The sequence below is a fragment of the Pelecanus crispus genome, chromosome 6 (assembly GCF_030463565.1).
Source record: "Pelecanus crispus isolate bPelCri1 chromosome 6, bPelCri1.pri, whole genome shotgun sequence".
NCBI classification, from domain to species: domain Eukaryota; kingdom Metazoa; phylum Chordata; class Aves; order Pelecaniformes; family Pelecanidae; genus Pelecanus; species Pelecanus crispus.
In genome coordinates, this window is record NC_134648.1 from 19,106,999 (window position 1) to 19,126,539 (window position 19,541).

Genomic DNA, 19,541 nt, shown 5'->3' on the forward strand with positions numbered 1-19,541 from the left:
TTAAAACACTAAATCCCTGTAATGAAGGGCTGCATTGGCTCATCCATGAGGGTATCTTAACGGCACAGATGAACTTACCCCTAACTTCAGGGCCAGTTCATTCAGAAGGGTTAACAGGGAGGTGGTGGGAGAGAGCAGCACCACCTCCAGTTTGAAAGCAACCTACCAGGAGAGATCCCACAGGCAGAGTGGGGGGCACTGCGGTGTTAGACAGCTACTCAGAGCCCCAACATCAAGCCTTAGGGCTTCTCAGGCCTCCTCACGCTCACCCTGTAGAGATTTGTCTGCTCAGCCCTTAACAGCAGGACCCATCTTTGAAGTCCATGGCCCAGCTATGTCTGCATAAGCAGTAGCAACATCAGGCCCAACATGCATTGGGCAAAGAAGCAAAAAAAACAGCCCACAAACTCTTTCAGCTCTGTTTCAAAAGGCTTGGAAGTTCCTCCCCTTCTCTTCCCCTAGCCCCTTCCATAAAAGCTTTGCATGCAGAGCAGCGTCTCTTGGGTCCCTCATTCTCTTGAGCAAAGTAAACAGACCTCCCGTGCAGCGACAAATGAACAACAAACAGAGGGGGAAGGGAAAAAAAAAAAAAAACCCAACACACACACACAAAAAAACCCCTCACTGCCAACTTGGAGATTTTTTTTTGGCATGCTTAATTTTTCAAAAAAATTAAAATGTGCAAGCTATGCCCCAAGGGTGACCCTGCACAAAGCTTTCTGGCAGCTCCAACGTCCTCCATTCCCCCCTCACATCACCACAGACACCCCATCTTTCCCCATGCTCTTCCCCTGACGCATGCGCACACATACGGAGCCTTAAGAATCCTGGCACACAGACGGCTTTTTCTTTTTCAAGCATGCCAAAACAAGCTAAGCTCCTAAATCCCTTTTAGAATCTGGCCTTGTGTGGAAATCCGTTCGCCTCCATCCTATGTTTATTTTCTTTTGTTTTCAGGTTTGTTAGCCCAAGGGCAAATGTTGTTCCTAGCACCAGTTTTGGGGTTGGGGTTTTGGGGTTTTTTTTGGTATTTATCTTTCAATCAAGTGTTCCTCCTTGCAAGGATAAACAGGATGTTTAGAGACTCTGGGTATGACGACCAGTCTTTGACAGCTGTTGTGACACACCACACACTGGGTTTGCCATGTGTGCAAGCACTGGCACAGCTCAATCTGCAGCAGGCTCTCTTCATTTGAGGAGGTGGACTATATGACCTAAGAGGCCTTTGCCAGCTCTACATTTTCAGCACAGACTCACGGGAAATGCGCCATACAATCCAGAACAACTCCCTAGCCTCTCCCTCCACTTATGAGGATATCACCTGCCCACCCCACAGCCATTCCCTTTCTAGTAAGCTCAATTCACTTTCTTAGCTACACTAAACTATGCTCTGCCTCCCAGAAATTTTTCTTTTCCAGGTACATACAGACAGACAACAGCCAAAATACTTCTAAACCACACTGATTCAACAGAGGGAGTTTCCCAAGCCTTTTTTTAGGAAAGGAAGTTTTCCAAGCCTTGAATCACTGACATTGGTCTGACTCCTAAACGAAGAACTTTGGAGAATGAAACGTAGATAGCACTGAGGGCCAGATCCCAAGCAAGACCTATCTACCTCGAATACCATGTGGGGTCTCAAGATGCTCTCTAAAGTCCCAGTCATCACAAGAAAATGCAGTGCCTAATTCTGCACTGCACAAGTTCTCCAAAATTTTAATCATTTTTCATTTGCAACATTAACAGCTGAAGGCAGGAAAGGTTAAGGGACTGATAATTAGCCCTGGTTTGCAATTAAAAAGTTAGTTTTGCACCAGGCCCTAGATACTGTGTTCTCAGGCCACAGAATAAGTGACTGTGGGATATCTCCTGAATTCTGCAAGCTGGGTGTGTCCACAACAGCAGCACACACTTTGATGAGCCATACTATACACAAAGAGCTAAATTCTGTCTAAACAGCCATAAATCACTCTAAAAGAAATAGCTCAGTGGGGATGTCATCTTAGCTAGTCTAAAACCTTTTGCATTTGAAGAAAATAATATTTATAAAAATTACCTCTCTTCTCCACAAACACGATTCCTAAACAGCAACACTCAGTTTTCCCCATTACAACCACTTTAAGAAATTCACAGGACAGATGACAGATGACCTGTTGCTGACTTTCACACTGTTTGGGTGCAACTTATTCAAGGAAACCTACTTAGTCCTGCAACACTTGTCAAGTTCAAGCCTTGAAATCCATTCCAGGTAACATTCAACCGCAAGCTTCTGGACTACGCACAGAAACCATGGCATGAAATTTTATGGTCTGTGTTATTCAGGAGGTCAAAAGGGATTATCACAATGTTCCTTTTTAGCCGTGGTACCTATGAGCCTTGGCATATAAGCCACCCTGGAAAGCCATTCTCAGACAACTGTTTTAAATTGGACTCTGAGCAGTCCTTGAACTCTACTTCAGGAGAAAGCAGCATTGTTAAGATAACGGTTTTACAGCTTTTAGTCCTCCTAGCAAAAATAGTGCTTGCCTCGTGTACCTTGCCTTGTTTCACACACTAAGCAGACATCCTCTATCCAACCCTTACCAGTCTCTGCAAGCCATTCTGCAAACACACTAGACCTGAAGAAGCAATAGTCTGCCCTATAACCTGAAAATTCAAATAAGTGAAATAATTTTCCTGAAAAAGAACCCTGACTTTGATATAATTGGGACAACCTGGATGGATCAGGAACTCCCCAGCCATGAAGACATTTTCCATAGCAAGATGGCCTTGGATGAAGTAAACAAAATTTTCCTACCGGCTTTCCTTTGCACAGAGCAGGAATATTTGCAAAAAGGATGAGAACATGCCTTTTCTGAAATCTACCACAAGGTTGTATTTCTTTCTTATAATTTACTTTATTTAGCCTTTTTTCTTCTCTTACCCACCAGTAGACTGACAAACAGGGAATGATGCACAGGACCGTAAAACTGGCTGCTGATCTGCAGGCAATACTTAATCTTGACATAGTGTGCCTTACACACAGAAGATGAAGCTACCACAGCTTTGTGTCTAACCAGTTACCAGCTGAGCTGCACTACACGCTTTCCTACTTCAAGGTAACTGTGAAGACAAACATTTGCACTCTCTGAGGTCACATAGCAAGGCTCAGATGACCAGTGGTTACAAGTCACAGTAATTTTGTCACTTGCAGACACCCGCACATTCTTAGGTGATCCACTTCAACCAACAAGGAACCTGTTCCTAGCACCCAACCAAGCAGGACTTACAGCACAAAACTCATTTCAGAGCTGTAATGTTAGGGAAGCCACTGTACATAGTCACTTCACTGTCTCTGCAATTCTATTCTGGCTTGTTTTAAAAAACAATAAATAACAGCAAAGCAGTTGCACATTCCCTCTTGAAGTGTACTGGTGTTGCTGGGACAAAGCTCATTGTAGCCAGATGCCTTTCTCCACCAGAGTGGCCGACGCAGTCAATTGCGCATCCACTGACTGTTCCAGCACGTTACTCTCTTTGGGGGGTTGCACACATTCAGAGGGGAAAGAAACTGTGTTCAATGTCTCCCTTGCACGTCAGAGAAGACAGCAGCTGCAGAGCTGTGCACGCCAAGTGCGGGACGTGGCTTCTCCTGCACCACAGCGAACATCAGCCTCTTCAACCAAGTCATTACTTTTGTCCTTGGAGAAGTTATTCACACGTATATCCAAATCCTTGGCCCACAGGTATGGCTGCTGACATAGCCAAGGACAGCTCGACACCTCTGATAGCAGGGCTAGATGTGACCTCATAGGATCTGCCAATCCCTTGCATCACCCAGAATAAACATCAGGATGTGCTGGAAGGAACACAATTTAGTGAACAAAACTACCTAACTCTGAGTCCTTGTCCTAGTTTCTCCACTCATTTGCTGTATTTCTCTCTGGCATGATATAATCTCTGCCTTCATATTCAAGTATCATCTCCGTTATCTTCTAGCCTGTACAGTTTGGGGGATGGGATTTGTGAAGCACCAGATCATACTAAGCACTGGCACTTCCTCAGAAACACTGGCCAACAAGGGACTGGGAAAGACTCGACATCTTTTTAATCCCACTTCTATGGCAATCAGGAGCATTAAAGCAAAATAACGGTGGCCAGGGCCTTTGAATTTTCTTTTTTTAATCTTACCTTAATTTCACAGGAATACTATTTTAGAGGTAGCCAGTAAGATTGCTCTCTCGAGTATCTGCCAGAATTTGGTTGCAGCAACTTCATATAGATAACAGGTATACTCATCTCTCTCTTTCTTCCCTTTTGTGCCACTCCAGACAGAAACCCGTCTTGAACATGAGCTAGAAAATTAATCACCCACAGAGAAATCACAGAGTAGCAAAGCATGGTAGACCTACCCAGGGGTTTTTGATACTCACTCAGCCTAGAGCATATTTGGGACTGCAAATAAACTCCTACCAGCTTGAGTCCTCAATGCCAGTACAGAAGCTGGTGACTCCAACCTCTCCTGAGGATCGTAACAGGGAAGAGAGAGAGGCTGATGGTTAATATATCTCTTGCTGTTACACCTGACACATGGAATACAGCCTCATTTACCCAGACTTACCACATGCCTGACTGCTTGCTCAAGGCTGACCAACCACTTAGGAAGATATATGGCAGCACTAGATTAATTCTTTTCATATTATCTTCACCATGGTGAAGAAGATGGAGTTACCTATATCGGAGGGGGCCACAAAGGAAAGTGAAGAAAAAAAATAGTAAACTCCATAACATTATACTGTAGGAATAGAGCCCCAGCCCTGATATGGATTGGCTCCACACTGAGCTGGGAGTTTGAGAAACATCCCCTTTAAAAAAATACATTAAAAAAAAGGAGGAGGCAGTGAGGAGGCTGTGTACAGCAGAGGAGAGACCCGTGCATCTAGACAAATTCAGTCACCCTACTTTAAAACTGCAGGCCAGCTCCTGATGTAACATGGAGCTTCACATGGCACTACAAAACTCTGGAAGTGTTGGCTTTGCAGATATGCCAAACATAAGAACTGTTTTCCATGAACTCAGTATTTTTCCACATCTACTATTGTAACTCTGCTGGCAGGCTGGGAGTAGCAAATCCTCCCTTATCTCCCTCCTCTCTGAGAGCATCTCTCTGTTTAAGCATCAGCTAACTTAGATCATCATGCACGATTCCTCTTGGAAAATGGACAAAGAAGGGGGTGGGAGAGTCACTGGGGTTGTAAGCAACAAACCACAGAAAGAGATGGACTGTCGTGCAGAAGGGAAGTAGCAGGGGGAAAGAGGCGACTAATGAACAGAAGTGGGTGCGTAAAATCCTACTTGGATTGCCTCTCTGGGGAACAGCTGTTTCCTTGTAAACATCTTGCTAGCTGTCCAAACAAGATGATCAGACACAGAACAAAAAAGGAGAGCACCCGGGTAGAAGCGTGCAAGGCATGGGCTCATTCACTACCCTGCCAACTGCTCCAAGTGGCAGAATCAAAAGCTGGGAAAACTTCAGCCATATGTTTAACCCTGCATGTGCTGGTGTTATAGCCAATGGCCTGCAGAAACACATTCTTCTCTCTTTATGGTGAAGTCCTTTATAGTCCTCCTTTTCCCCCGCTGTTTCTGACACACCAGCAGAGCACATTACTTCACAAAGGAAAAGAGGAAATATCCTCATCAAAGCAAGGAGAAATAGATGCAGAGCCAAAAAAGAAAAATCTGAACGTGGCAGCCCTGAAGGCCTAGAAAAGTTCTACCACTGCCTTGGCATCAGCAACTTGGAAGTAGAGGGAGTTGCACAAGAAAAAGTAAAAAGAGTCTTTTTATTAGTCCTGAGCACAAAACAGCCTACACTGGCAGAAGCATTTCTATGCCAGTACAACTGTGTCCACACAGGATTCTTGCCAGCACTGCAAGGTAGCTGTGGACAGGGGAAGGAATACTAGCACAGCTGTGCCAGGAAACATTCCTAGGGCAGGCTGGCCACAGAAGGCAGCTACCTGCACTGCACAGCAGCAAGCAGAGACTGTGCACCGCCTTTGTCCGTTCCTTGATGCTTCTGGGGATCAAACACACGCATGCCCAGTCACAAGCCTATCTAATAAACCCTGTCTCCAAATTGCCACACAACCATTAACAAAGGAGTGCAATCAGATCACATGCAGATCTCCAGGAAGGGGGGTGTGTGCGTGTGTCACTTTGCAAGGAAGGCAATTCACAGGACAGTAGGACACCATAACTGAAAATAAGGGAACCCTATGTCCTATAGTTTAGTTATCTACACCTTCATGTCTGCCTCCAAGTGACCTATCTTGACTTTTAGACATTCTATTCAATGCAAACTACACTTATCCTGGGAAATGAAATGCCGCCTCCTTCTACTCAAAACAACCTGTAGAAGCAGGAAGAAGGTAAGCACAATGACACTCTCATAGTCAGAAACAACAACAAGCAATTCCACATTTTAGAAATAGTCCACAAGTTCACAGGAAAGACCTGATGCAGTCAGATTTATTTCACCTTTTTATTTCTTTAGGGCCATTTTGTTGTAGTTGTGCACAAACAGCCAGGAAAAGACACGCTAGCAAGGGCTGCCCAAGAATAAACATTCAGTCATTACAAGAAGGGAAGAGTGCAAGTTCTGCTGATCAAAATCCCTCTGAGCCTAAAGAAAGGCAGCTGGCTTGTTGCATCAAAGTCCAAACCAATCGGGGACTCCACCTCGTCTGGGGTCACCTTTCTGCCTCTGCTTCTCTCTCTCCATATATTTATTCCTGAAGTCATCAAAAGAGCGAGTTTCTGTGTCTTGTTCTTTCTCTGGAAATAGGTTGGGAAACTGAAAGGTTTGTCCTTGGCCCTAAAGAGAAAACAAATGGTCAGAGAGACATTCCAGCCTTTCTGCAGTAGCTATGATGCATATACTTACAATGAAGGACCACCATAAAGTTTCAGCTAGTGCAAAACGGTACCTCTTACCTCCCAAGATCTCTTTCCACCCCTCTCCCCAAGATACACATATATCCCTTCCCCCCAAAAAAGCTAACTTTCAGCCTCTCCTCTTGTGTGTGCTAATTAAGACACTGACATCTTTTTTTACAGATGAATGGTCAGGAGATGGGCACCTCTTCAAAGACTTTGAACCAGCTCAGAGATGTTGTACGAGTCATACAGTAAAAGCAAGATGAGCAAAGTAAGTGATTTTGTTAAAGTAACACCATTGGGGAAATACACGGCGGAGCAGACATTCATTATGTTAACACTCAGGATATGGGTAGTGGTTATAGTTGTTTAGATCTCAGCTAAGGATAAGAGAGAACAGTCCTAGCAGCTGCTACTGGAGGGTGTAATGTGGCAATACGGAATACCAGATATTAGAGGTCTCTTATCAACAGGAATAAAGACTATAGTGTAAAACCATTACAGTGGGAACAACCTTGTCTAATACATCACTGATGACATTAAAGTGATTACACCTGCATCAGTCATTCTGCCTAAAGACAAGTCATTTTAGTGAAACACCATCATCAGATCTGTCTCCCGCTTGGAAAACAAGTATTTGCTTGGTCTCTGGTTTTTATCTAACAGCAGGAAACCATTACTCTGTGGAAATGTTCTATCCCACTAACATTATCTACTTACTTTTTAGTGGTGTTTGCACTAAGCACCACTTCATTAAACTCAACAATATCAACCCTTCCATTCTGTATGGGACTTTGCATAATCAAACTCATAACTGGTAGCTCATAACTCTAGAATTACTCTCCAAAACACTTACAAACCTTACCATACATTAACTTCTTTGGCAGAATACTGCATACAGAAATCTCAACAAAAGCATTTAATTGCTTCAGATTAAAACGGCGGGGGGGGGGGGGGGGGGGGGTGTCAGATTAGCCATTCTTTACGTTTGTGCAATAAATATAATCAAACAAGAGGCCCAGTTATGAAATGGTTCCACAAAGGACATGAAAGGAGCCTTCCACAACACAGCTACCTATACTGCATTTTGGAATCAAAAATGTGACATAATTAAATCCAAAAAAACCATCACTGTGCCCCTGACCCAGCTGAATGTGTGCTATGTTTCATTTTGCCATATACACTCAACCCGGTAATTTACAGGTGTGAAAGAATTTAAACCTCAAGTATACACTTTGGAAAGAAAAAACATGACTTATCCTAGTTGAGCTTATCCAGACTAGAACCTAGGAAATATCAACTCATACCCAGCAATGCTCCAGTTGTTTTTCTAGTGCATACTTCTTGGGGGTTTCCTAAGAGGCTGACCATACTACAAAAACAACGAGGGAGCTGCTGTGTACATTGCTCTGTCCTCGATTCTAGCCTGGATAAGATCAACTGGAACAAATCAAGGTTTTCCTTTCCACAGTGCACACTCTGGGGTTTGAACTCTTTTGTACCTTTAAATTACCAACAGGTATGCTTATAATAGCTGTCCTATGACAATTAAAGCATAGTTCCATTTCAAGGCACAGAAACTGGCCTTACCAATGTCCTTGAGCAATGCCAAAGCTGTAGCCTACTGAAACTCTTCCTGTAGTAGGATCACCAGCAAGCACCCTTGAGAGGCCAAACGCTGCCCAAGATTTTAGCACACTGAAGCATTTGGAAAAAAAATTGTTTACATTATAAAAAAATATTGTGTTTTAACTGCACTGCGGGCGGGTCACCTAGCCCCGTGGTACCTACAGAACAGACAGGGCCAATTCTAAGGACTGGTCTGCCCTGGAGAAGAAGCCATTTTAGTTAAACAAGTCAGAAAACAATTCAGGCTAACATGGTAGGCATACCACCTACACTGAAAATTTGAGAACTATTTATATTGGTAACAGCGTAGTAAGGGACTGTTCTTGTTATGCAGCACTTCCATTCTGGTATGCTTCCAGCACCAATGCACTTCCCGTATTGGAGAATGAAGGAAAGCTGTCCCTAAAGCATACTAACAACATCCATGGTAATTCACTAAGCATTGCAAAACAGTTACTATTTTAAAAAGGGGGGAAAAAAAACAAAAAAAGATATGCACAGAGGCTGTAGCAAAACCAGACAAACCTTTCAGCTGTTTATCAAAGTGCTCACAGTTCCCATTTCAAGGCTGGTGAAAGTCAAATAGTGAGCTGAAAACGTCAATCTGTATCTGGAGTCTTTTAATAAATCAAAATCAGCACAGACAGGTTGGTTCTTTCCAGCTCTTGTTTTGTGAAGAAATTCTGATTTTGGCTGGCAGCCAGACACGACTTGAAACAGCCAAGACATTACACCCTGAGAACTGAAGGTTGATAAATCTTAAGTAACAATACTATGCAGTAATACTGCACTGTAAGACTCTGAAGTGATGAAAGCTGTATGAAAAATAGCTGTTGTGCATGCTCAGTAGCTAGTTTTCAGAAGAAGTCTGTATCTTGGGCATTTCAAAACTTCAAAAATACCAAAAGGCATCAACTTACATAAAGGACTGTGAGTCTGTCCAGGCATATTTACATTCAGTGCATCTTCCACACGATGCCAGAGGCTACTGAGGTTCAAGCTCATATGACACCTTCTCAAAAATATGCCTACCAAAGGAATGGAGGGATCATCACTCCTTTATGCAGTGCTACTTTTTTTTTACACTTTTTCTTTGTAAAAGTTTCCCCCTCTACACAGCAACCATTTGAAAGCCATATGATAAATACATCCCCAGAATGAAATCCTAACTGAAATAAAGCAAAGAACTAAACTTCTACCAAGTTCAACAGGGTTTTAGCTGGTTTGCAAACTGCCAGAACATGAAATGCTGGCATATTCCACCAGATAGCAAAATTTTGGCTTATTCCTAAACCTTTTTTAAACACTGTTTTACCTTTTGCAAGCCATTTAACCAAGGTCACCCTTTTAATTACTGAATTATTAAAATACACATAAGGCTTGGGCTTGGTCCTCCTTTACAACTTCTGCCAGCATAATTATCTTAGTTAGAAGCACAGAGAAAGAGGAAGAAAAGAACACCTTCCTACCTGACATAGCTGTGTTAAAAGCAAAAAAAAATAATTTTGCTTGCATAATGTAGTCTGTCTTGGAATTGGATGTTGCACTGCCAGCAAAAGAACTTTTTCACCAATGTGAGGCGATACACTGATAGTCTGGAATTTGTCAGGGCAAGCTCTACCACCACATGCCTCTAAGTGAGTCCTTAAAATGCTAAAAAAAAAGAAGAAAAAAACCCAAACCAAGTCAGAGAGGCGGTATTAAAACACCTAAAAAATAAAGGCAATGTGATGATTTTATGCATTGCTATTCTCAATTTAGGGTCTTCCCAGAGACCTCCCTTCTTCCTACAAATTCTAAGATTATGTACAAGTGAGATGTGTGGTCCAGTGTTTAGATTACAGAAATGGGAGCCATTAAACTTCTTACTCCTGCGCAGCTCTAATCCTCGCTTCAGCATTACCCAAATGTAAAACTGATTTATATACAAGGTCTTATGAGGATTCATTTGTTAAATGCTAACATCCTTCAACATAAAAAGTGACCTAAGCATCAAACATGTATTTTCCCCTTAGATTTCAAGCCTTTTTCATTAGAAAGGCTGAAAACACACCTTATTCTCTGAGTCTGTAGAAGGAGTTATCACATCGAGTGGTACAAATTGCCTCCATTCATTTTAATGAGAGGTTAAGTGACCATAATTAGGCCTATGAAGTCAAGTGTTAGCCTTTCCACTGCTGAGCCTCATGTCAGAAAATTGCTGGAAGGATTATCCAGCACAAAACTCACTTACACTTCTCTGACCTTCATGTCCCTTGAAAAGTTTAGGAATGGAAGGTCAGCACAGATATCATTATGTAGGAATGACGCAGCAAACACTGATCACGTAAACAACTGTGAGATCTTCTGATTATTTAGATAAGTGAAGCACTTACTACTGTCCTTCAGAATTAGGAGAAAAGTGATGTTTATAGTATCGTTAACTAAAAAAATGTTGGACTCCCAACAGCACGGGATTCAGTCCAACAGTAGCAGCAAATGCAGCTAAGTTTAATAATCCAGTGCATTTGAACAATTCTCCTACTATTGCAGTGGTAACATCTGATGTTAAAACGTATGGCAAAACAGCACAGAAAGCAACTTCAAAAATCCACACACAAATGACACAACGTACGGAGCATCCAAGTTTCCTCTGAATTCACTACATGTCAAAAGAAAATTGCTGTCACATCTGATGTGTAAATGGCTTAATTACTATGAATGTACCAGACACTCTAAACAGGGTTTGAGGAGAAAGCATTTGCAAAAATGTTCCCACCGGTGCCATCATTCATGCAGCTAAATAGGTGTTAGTCCTAATGTTGACAAGGTCAGACTCCTTTTTACAGCCATCTCCATTAGATTTCTCAAAACAGGTTTAATTAAAAATAGGTCTGGATTCCAGAGGCTTGTCTACAGTTGTGCTCCCACGGGTGCTAACACCTGTTGAGCTAAAGCAGTGAGAACACTGAAGGAGGAGGAGGGGATGTTGTTGGGTTTTTTAATTTCCCTGATGTTGATGCAACTGTAAAGTTTCCCACTGGCTTGCTTTTTTTTTTTTTTTAAATAACATTAGGATAATTATAACTGTATTGGAGTTAGGAGAAAGGTTGCTGTATTACATTCACTTTATCTACTCTGCAAAGATATATAGCTTTGTTTTTAATTAAAAAAAAATAAAACAGTGTAAAAAAGTAGCATTGACACCCAGAGCCATAGGTCTCTAACTTAAACCTCTCTCACCACATTCCAAAAGGGGAAAAAAGGCAGGCAGACTCTGGAATGGCAAGATATTGTTGATCCACAGCCTTCTATGATTTGAGGTATTTTTCTTGTGTGAAAATATTATGCTTGGACAGATCATGTATTTGTCCAGTTACAGCCTGAGAATAAAGTAAACAGTTCTGAATCTCCAAGAAATAGTATTTGGAAAAGAAAGGACAACACTTCTTACATGTGGAACAGCTGGGGCACTAATCTGACACCTAAGGGTATGTTGACTATGACTTCATACACCTTCCACCTTTGAGACGCTTTCAGTAAGTTAATGGATATGTATGTTGCGCTGGGACACATAAGGTGATGTTTTATGAAGCAGGGAAGCATAACTGGTCATGAGAATATACTCAATTTCATTCAAGTAAACCACACCACAGCTGCTACCAAGTCATGCTGGAAAGAGCAATACTTCCACCTAGTGGGCAATAGAAAGATCAACCCAAGACCTCCAAAAACACATGCTTATTTTTCCAGTCATGAGCAGTTTTAACTTGAAACTGGATTAATAAGAGAAAACACAGCTGGTAAAAAATGGTGGGAAAGCCCAGCTACTCTGACTCATGGCAGATGCAAACTAATGCTCATGAAAATAAGGATTTTACAGTGGTTACCAAAGACTTTCCTAAATTAGGCAGATATTAACAACGGACTGCATGGGGCCTGTTACAGCCTGAATCACACCATGAATGAGAATGAAGGCAAAACCTTCCGTTTCAGAAATGACACTGGGATTCTGGCCTCACCCACTGTTTAAAGCTGGTGTGAACACAGAACTGGGAGCTCATTGTCCACACCACAGCTAGTGATGAAAAGCAGAGAACAAAAGAAAAAAAGAGAAAGAAAAAAGAAAAAAAAAAGAGACAGACAAACCTAAATGTTAAAGGAATTAACAGACACCAACAACAATAGAAAAAAGAGAGCAAAGAGACTAGGAATGAGGTGAGGCCAAAATGCACAGATCAAGCTTCACGGACAAGAGTTTAGTAAATGGTCAGGATTCCCTCAGTTGGGACGAAGTACAACACCAAAAGCTGGTCCCCTGACCCCTTTCATGGGTCAGAAGGAAAACATGGCATTCTTTAAAAACTTATGATGATACTACAGTATAGCGCAACGCAGTAAGGAGCACTTGCTGTCTCGTACCAAGAGTAGTCCTCAGCCACAGTACCACAGGGCTCTGTGCATGCTAATTTGCCTAACAGACAAAATGAGAGGCTGGAGGAATGACCAGTTACTGCTGTCCAACTGCCTCTAGTACCAAGCTAATTTAAGTAATTCTCCTCTCCACTGTGGAGCTGCCCTTAAGGTAATGGCAACTATTCCAGGTTCAGAGGTTTGATGTGAAATAAATGCACAAAGGTACTGCCTTAAATGAGCTGCCTGCTCCACAGAACAGCAGCATTTTGCTTCCCACTCCTTCCCCCTTAGTATCCATGGGTTGCAAACTCCCTCCTCAACTCAGCAGACAAAAGAAACAAGACTGCACAGCGAAATAAAATCTGAGAACTGACCACAGTTCGCTGAAAATCCATGTCTGCTTCAATCTTGGAAACGAGTCTCCAAAAGCAAAGAAGTCACTAGCAAGAGGCTGTGACAATGGAAAGTCCTTGCAATTACCTACTAAGGAACAACACTCAGAGAAAGCAACTTGTAAGATACATCATCACTCCTGGGATTCAATTCCTCAGCTGTGTTCTTAATGAATCACTCCTACCTGATCTCTCGCAGACAAAAACCTAGCACAGACAAACCAGGAGGGAGAATCTGCCCACCAAAGCAGAGAATCTTCCTTGAAAAATGAATGTGTTTTTTAGTAATGCAAAACCCGCACGGAGATGAGGTTGCCTTTAACTTCAGCACAGTAAATCAAAGTCAGCCCTCATCTAAATACAACTGTTACTATTAACATTGTACTTTACACTGTTCTGTCAAATGTAAGGGCTGTCTAGAAAAAACACTCTCCTCTTTTCTTTCCACTACCTTTCCCAGAAGGGGCTTAGAGAAAAACTTCTAAGCACATTAAACTTTGAAAAATTAAAAAAACATCAGATTTCCCATTGTCTGTGCCTCTTTAGTTTGACCCTAAGTCCATACGAAGTCTTATGCAGTCTTTAAGGTCACACAGTGATTCCCTCTACACTGAATCCTTGTCCCAGGATGGAGTAACACTGAGGTTGTGTTGCCAACAGCAATTTTGAGCTTATGGTTTTACAACCATAAATACCATTCCTTTAATGTCATTTTGGTATGTGAAGGGGTTTTCTGTCACTGGTTGCATTTCTTTTTTACATAGAGACAGGTAAGCCCAAGGGAAGTCTAAACTATAATATGCTCCTGTTATGAAAGAAATTCGTAAGAACATGAAGCTCCTTTTCCACTGGGCAACCAACATACGTTTCAGAACCCGGTTTAACCACAAAGCATGCTTGTTAGGCATGACTAAAAGCTCTCCAAGGAATATGCATTAGTCTTCTCTGAAATCCAAAAAGCTTTAATAAGAAGTTCCCTACCCTTACAATATATTCTTTCACTTACTGGACATTTCAGCAATCAACCACACAAGTCGTGAACCCTCCAGCACACAGAGTACAGGGTCAGCATGAAACTCACTGGCAAAGCAGCACCATATGACATCAGAACGTAACTTACATACAGACCTCAAACAAATATGGGACTTGAAAACTAGCCATTTGTTTGAATTTGATTTTTAGACTAAGTCATTTAAATCTCTTTTTACATTCTGGAATGTATTAAAGAAAATGTCATTATTAGAGGACTGGCAGAAATACTCAGCCAACCGGACAATTCACTGAACATTACTTCCAGCTTGGCTGGTTAACAGTCCCTTCCTCTTTCCCCACAAGCATCCATGTTAACTCACCAGCTGTACATAGGCGACCTTGTAATCTGGCTTCTTTACTCTCTGATTCTTGTGATTCCTCTTGTTGTTTGCACCTGCAGAAATGAAGAGGGTCCCACATTTTACGTCCCAGCACTTCCAGGATCCCCAAAGCAAGTCCAAGCTGAAGGGGGGACTTACTAGTTCTGATTTATTCTTAAGAGGAATACTCTTTCTTCAGTACCAACACAGTATCACAATTACTAAAAGGTACTGAAATTGGTAAACACTACTCTCCTCATATACAAGTAGGGAACTGAGGCATCACCAGACTCAGGCTACTGACAGCTGTTGTGTCTTCACATCACACACAGAGTTTGCAAAGAAGCAAGGAAATAAAGTCTCCTGAGTAGGGAGCCAGGATTGATAAACTGTCTTCCCAACATCAACAGCTTCAGGAAGTCAACGAGGAAACGACCACTAAACAACTTCAAACTTGTCAATTTTTATTACCCAGCTAATGAGCTGGATCTACTGTTTATACACCAGGAAATTAACACTCCACATCCAAAAAAACCAAGAGCACCTCAACCTTCTGCAAGTATGCTGGTGACAACTAAGTGGCAAGTTAAATTTATTCCCTGCATGTTATGCAGACATTAAAGCTCTCAAATTATTAGACATTCTAACCCCCTTTCTTCTTTTATGCCTGAATATATACATTCTACCATCACTTCCACTAGCAGTGGGGGACGAAATAGTTATAAGGACAAGCATAAATATTTTTCAGTGCTGTTTGGAATTGCATGTGTTTGGTATTTAAGACTTTATTTAATTCTGTTTTTCACATATGCACATTACAGATGATCTTTGTTTTCTTTTTCTTCTATGTTCTGAGTTTTACAACCTTATTTTGAAGCTTTTTCTTTCATTCTCCATTTTTCACTTACAGCTCTTTTTTCCTGTCCCTTTTTTAAAATCATCTCTACTGTTACCATTATAAACACATCAATCAATTCCCTTGCTAGAGTCACTGCATGAAAAAAGAAAAACCCAGCCATCAAAGATGTCCTAACCAACAAGTTACTCTCCATTTGATTAATGCACTGCCTGGTGATCAAAAAGGAAAATAACATGAAAATTATATTCCTGACTTTGCACTGCATTCAAACTGCAGTCAGAGAAGCATTCATATGTAAAGGTGACATTACAGAAATTTAGCTTATTTCAGTTAGAGGTGGGTCGCTCTGCACCAAGTCAGAGTTCAGCATAACTTAAACTAGCAACATTTTTTCTTTTTCTCTCAGGTGGATTTTATGTTGGTTTTTTGGTGTTTTTTTTTTTTTTTTCTGTAGGGTTGGCATAGGAGAAACACCATGAGTGGAAGCATACAAGTCTGTGGCAGAAATGTGGTAATGACAGGTGACGAAAAATTGAAAATTTGTCAAGATGTTTTTCTGACATTATCTACTGGTCTACTAGAATATTTTTCTTTGCTCTACAAACTTTGCTTTTTGTTAGACCATAACACCTCCTCTGTGTGCATGCCAGCTAATCTTAACTCACATATTTTTTTAAAAAAAGGCTATGGCTAAAATTAAGTTTAATTACTAATTTTATTAAAACACATGAAGCAGTTCCTTCTGAAGTCAGACACCCACTGGTCTTCAAGGAGAAACAGTGCCAACTACAAAAGCATATAGCACAAGCTAGATAACTGTCAAGATGATAAGGCTTCTTAAATTCAGATTTTTCTTTTTAAAACTAAACTTACGTCATAATCTAATCAAAGCATTCAAAGACGAAGTGGTGCGCATTCATTTGAAGGGACAAATAAACAACTAAGATGATAGATGTCATCAGCTAAGCACCTAGAATCAAAGTTTGTTGAAATCTAATAGACATTTTGGAAGAAAAAGTCTGTTCTGGCTGCACAGGGATGCTGTACTCATCCCTTTGGATTACTCAACTGCACTTACCATACTGTATCCTGGTCCTCACAGCAGCTACTGGCACATTGTATATTTTTTCAAGGTAATTCTTGATATCCACTTTTGTCATTCTAGGCAATGCAAAAGCATTTTGGGGGAAGAAAGAAGGAAAAGTATAAATATTTAAATAAAATAAAACAGAGGCAGAGTATTTCTAGACTGGTTGATACTCTGGAATAAATACATCTTCTCCTCCTAACCAAGGTAGCTTTACAACAAAAAAGTATAAACTCAACACAGATCACACACTGCTACAGCAATTCACTATCCATAAACTGTAACAACAAATAACTTTACCCTCTGTAGTCTCAACAGTCAAAACCCCAGATATATTCTGTATTCAGCGAGAGTGGGTAGGCTTTCTCACTGTCCAAGCTGAGAATCCTTTCTAATCTTCTTAATAGCATTTTTTCTAATCTTTTCAGGACCTGCCACAGGTTTGTGAGCTTTAATGTGTGCAGCCAGACTGGTTAGGATTAAAGAGTCCTGACAAATACCTGGACATATATACCTCGTTTTCTCTGGATCATTTTCATAAGCACTTCCTTCTTGCTAAGCCTGTCCCTGGGAAGGCTGAGCCTCACTCACACGAAGGAAGTGGAGCCAAACAAAGCTCGTACTTAAATTTGTGCCCTCGCAGGCCTCTAAAAGGTCTCCCTGATGCAGAAGCCCCTTCCCACAGCCCAAAGGGCGCTATCTGGCACCTTGCCTTCCCACCCCTCAGCTAACCACACAAGCTGCAGCCCAGGAGGCGACAAGAGGCAGAGTGGCGGGACGTGTGGCACGGGGGGTGTGTGCTCTAGAGGCGGCGGGGGCCCCTCTGCGCCCCCCGGGCGGCGCTGGGCCCTTTCCGCGGCCAGGCGGGCCCAAACCCGCCACGGCTCCCGCTGTGCCGTGACCCGTTCCCCCGCCGCCCCCGCACTCACTCCATGGAGACGCGGAACTGGACGGTGTCCTCGGGCTGCGGCACGCCGGGCCGCACCGCCAGCATGAAGAAGTTCGGCCGGAAGATCCGCAGCTGCGGACCGCCCAGCTGGAACAGCGGGTACCTGCGGGGAGACGACGCCACTGACTGACTGACTGACTGACGGACGGACGGACGGACGGACGCACCCCCCCACCCACCGGCCGGCCGACCGACCAGCCAGACCCCGCCGTCGCCCGGACCCGAGCCCGCCCGGCCTGCCCTCCGCCGCGGCCCGGCCCGCTCACACGGCTTTCCTGGCGCCCGTCGCCATGGCCGAGGTCCGGCCCGGAAGCGGCGCGGCGCGAGAGCGGCTCCCGGCGGGGTGGCGGCGGCAGCGGCTCTCGCCCCCTGCTGGCGCGGAGGAGCGCCGCGCGGCAGAGTGGGGGCTGCGTGAAGGGGCTGGTGGGGACGGCGGGCGGGTTTGCAGCCCTCGCCCTGGCCGCCTCCTCCTCACGGCTGCCCCCCGCAACCACAGCCCGCCCTGGGGCCCGGTCGTCCCCTGGGCCCACTCGAGGGGGGGACACAGCCTTGAGAGTTCTCCAGAGGAGCCGCAAGGCCAAAGGGCGGGGGGGGAAGCACCTGCAAAATGGCGCCTTGGTGGGAATTTGCAGCCTTGGCTGCATTTCATGCGGTGTTTTCCTCATGGTTACAGGAGGGAGGTGATTCTCCTCCTTTGCTCCCCTCTGGTGAGACCCCAGCAGGGGTCCTGCATCCAGCTCTGGGGTCCCCAGCACAAGACAGGCATGGGCCTGTTAAAAGGGTCCAGAGGAGGGCCATGGAAGTGGTGGGAGGGCTGGGATACCTGCCCTGTGAGGAAAGGCAGAGAGAGCTGGGGTTGTTCAGCCTGGAGAAGAGAAGACTCCAGGGAGACCTTACTGCAGCCTTTCAATATATAAAGGGAGCTTATAAGAAAGATGGAGAGAGACTTTTTACAAGGCCTGTCATGACAGGACAAGGGGCAACAGTTTTAAACTGAAAGAGGGTAAATTTAGATTGGACATAGGGCAGAAACTTTTTACAATGAGGGTGGTGGGATGCGGGATCAGAGTGCCCAGAGAAGCTGTGATGATGATGATGCCTCATCACACTGGAAGTGTTCAAGGTCTGGTTGGACGGGGCTTTGAGCAACCTGATCTAGTGAAAGATGTTCCTGCCCACGCCAGGGGGTTTGGACTTGATGATCTTTGGAGGTCCCTTCCCACCTAAACCACTCTTAAGAATCTATGACGCTGCAGGATACGCTAACAGAGGGCTGGAGTGTGAATGCAGGCACCAGAAACAGCCAGAAGTTTGGAAAGATGGGAGAGAACCACCATCCCTGCTGGGCTTCCCTCCAACAGGGCATTTCAAGGGTTGGCAAAGACAACAAGCCCTACAGAATAGCTCACATCCCAAATTTAGTATCAGCCATTTGTGTTTTGATATCTACACTGAATTAACAAAGTAATTCACACCTCAGTATTGGACTTTAATATTATATGTAGGTTAACTGCCTCCATAAATATTTTAATGTAATATTTGAATGAATCATTCTCTATATTATACTGTGGCTTGTCTGTATTTAAGAAGTGCTGTGTGCTGAAAACTAACTTCGATGGATTTGTTCCTTTATTCCCAATTCTTTGATTCCCTTCATCAGTCAAGCTTTTAAGTCAATTTCAACTACATTTGGCATCCAGATTATGAGCTCCCCCAGAACATAGTCGGCTTTTGTTATCTGCCTGTATGGTGGCTGTAAAGCAGGCCTCTGGTCCTGAGTCTTTGTTGATGATACTGAGCCTCATTCCCAGGTGCAGAGCTGGATCTAATGACACTAAATAAGGATTTGGACCAACTCCCAAATCCTTGCAAAATGGGATGCCATTAAATAAAACATGAAACACCATTCCATAGAGCTGTCATTGGAGCAGGTACTGGTTGCGCTTTATTTACAAAATCC

General features: G+C 43.2%; 1 protein-coding gene across 1 annotated transcript; it reads right to left on the reverse strand.

Moving 5' to 3' along the window:
• Window positions 1-6,509: 6,509 nt before the first annotated feature.
• Window positions 6,510-17,874, reverse strand: MRPL23 (mitochondrial ribosomal protein L23). Its single transcript, XM_075712761.1, has 5 exons — window positions 17,848-17,874; window positions 17,562-17,684; window positions 16,624-16,706; window positions 14,687-14,760; window positions 6,510-6,856 (listed from the first exon to the last, which is right to left on the reverse strand). The coding sequence occupies exons 1-5, from the start codon at window positions 17,871-17,873 to the stop codon at window positions 6,692-6,694; spliced, it is 471 nt and encodes a 156-aa protein (XP_075568876.1). The 5' UTR covers window position 17,874; the 3' UTR covers window positions 6,510-6,691.
• Between the last annotated feature and the right edge of the window lie 1,667 nt (window positions 17,875-19,541).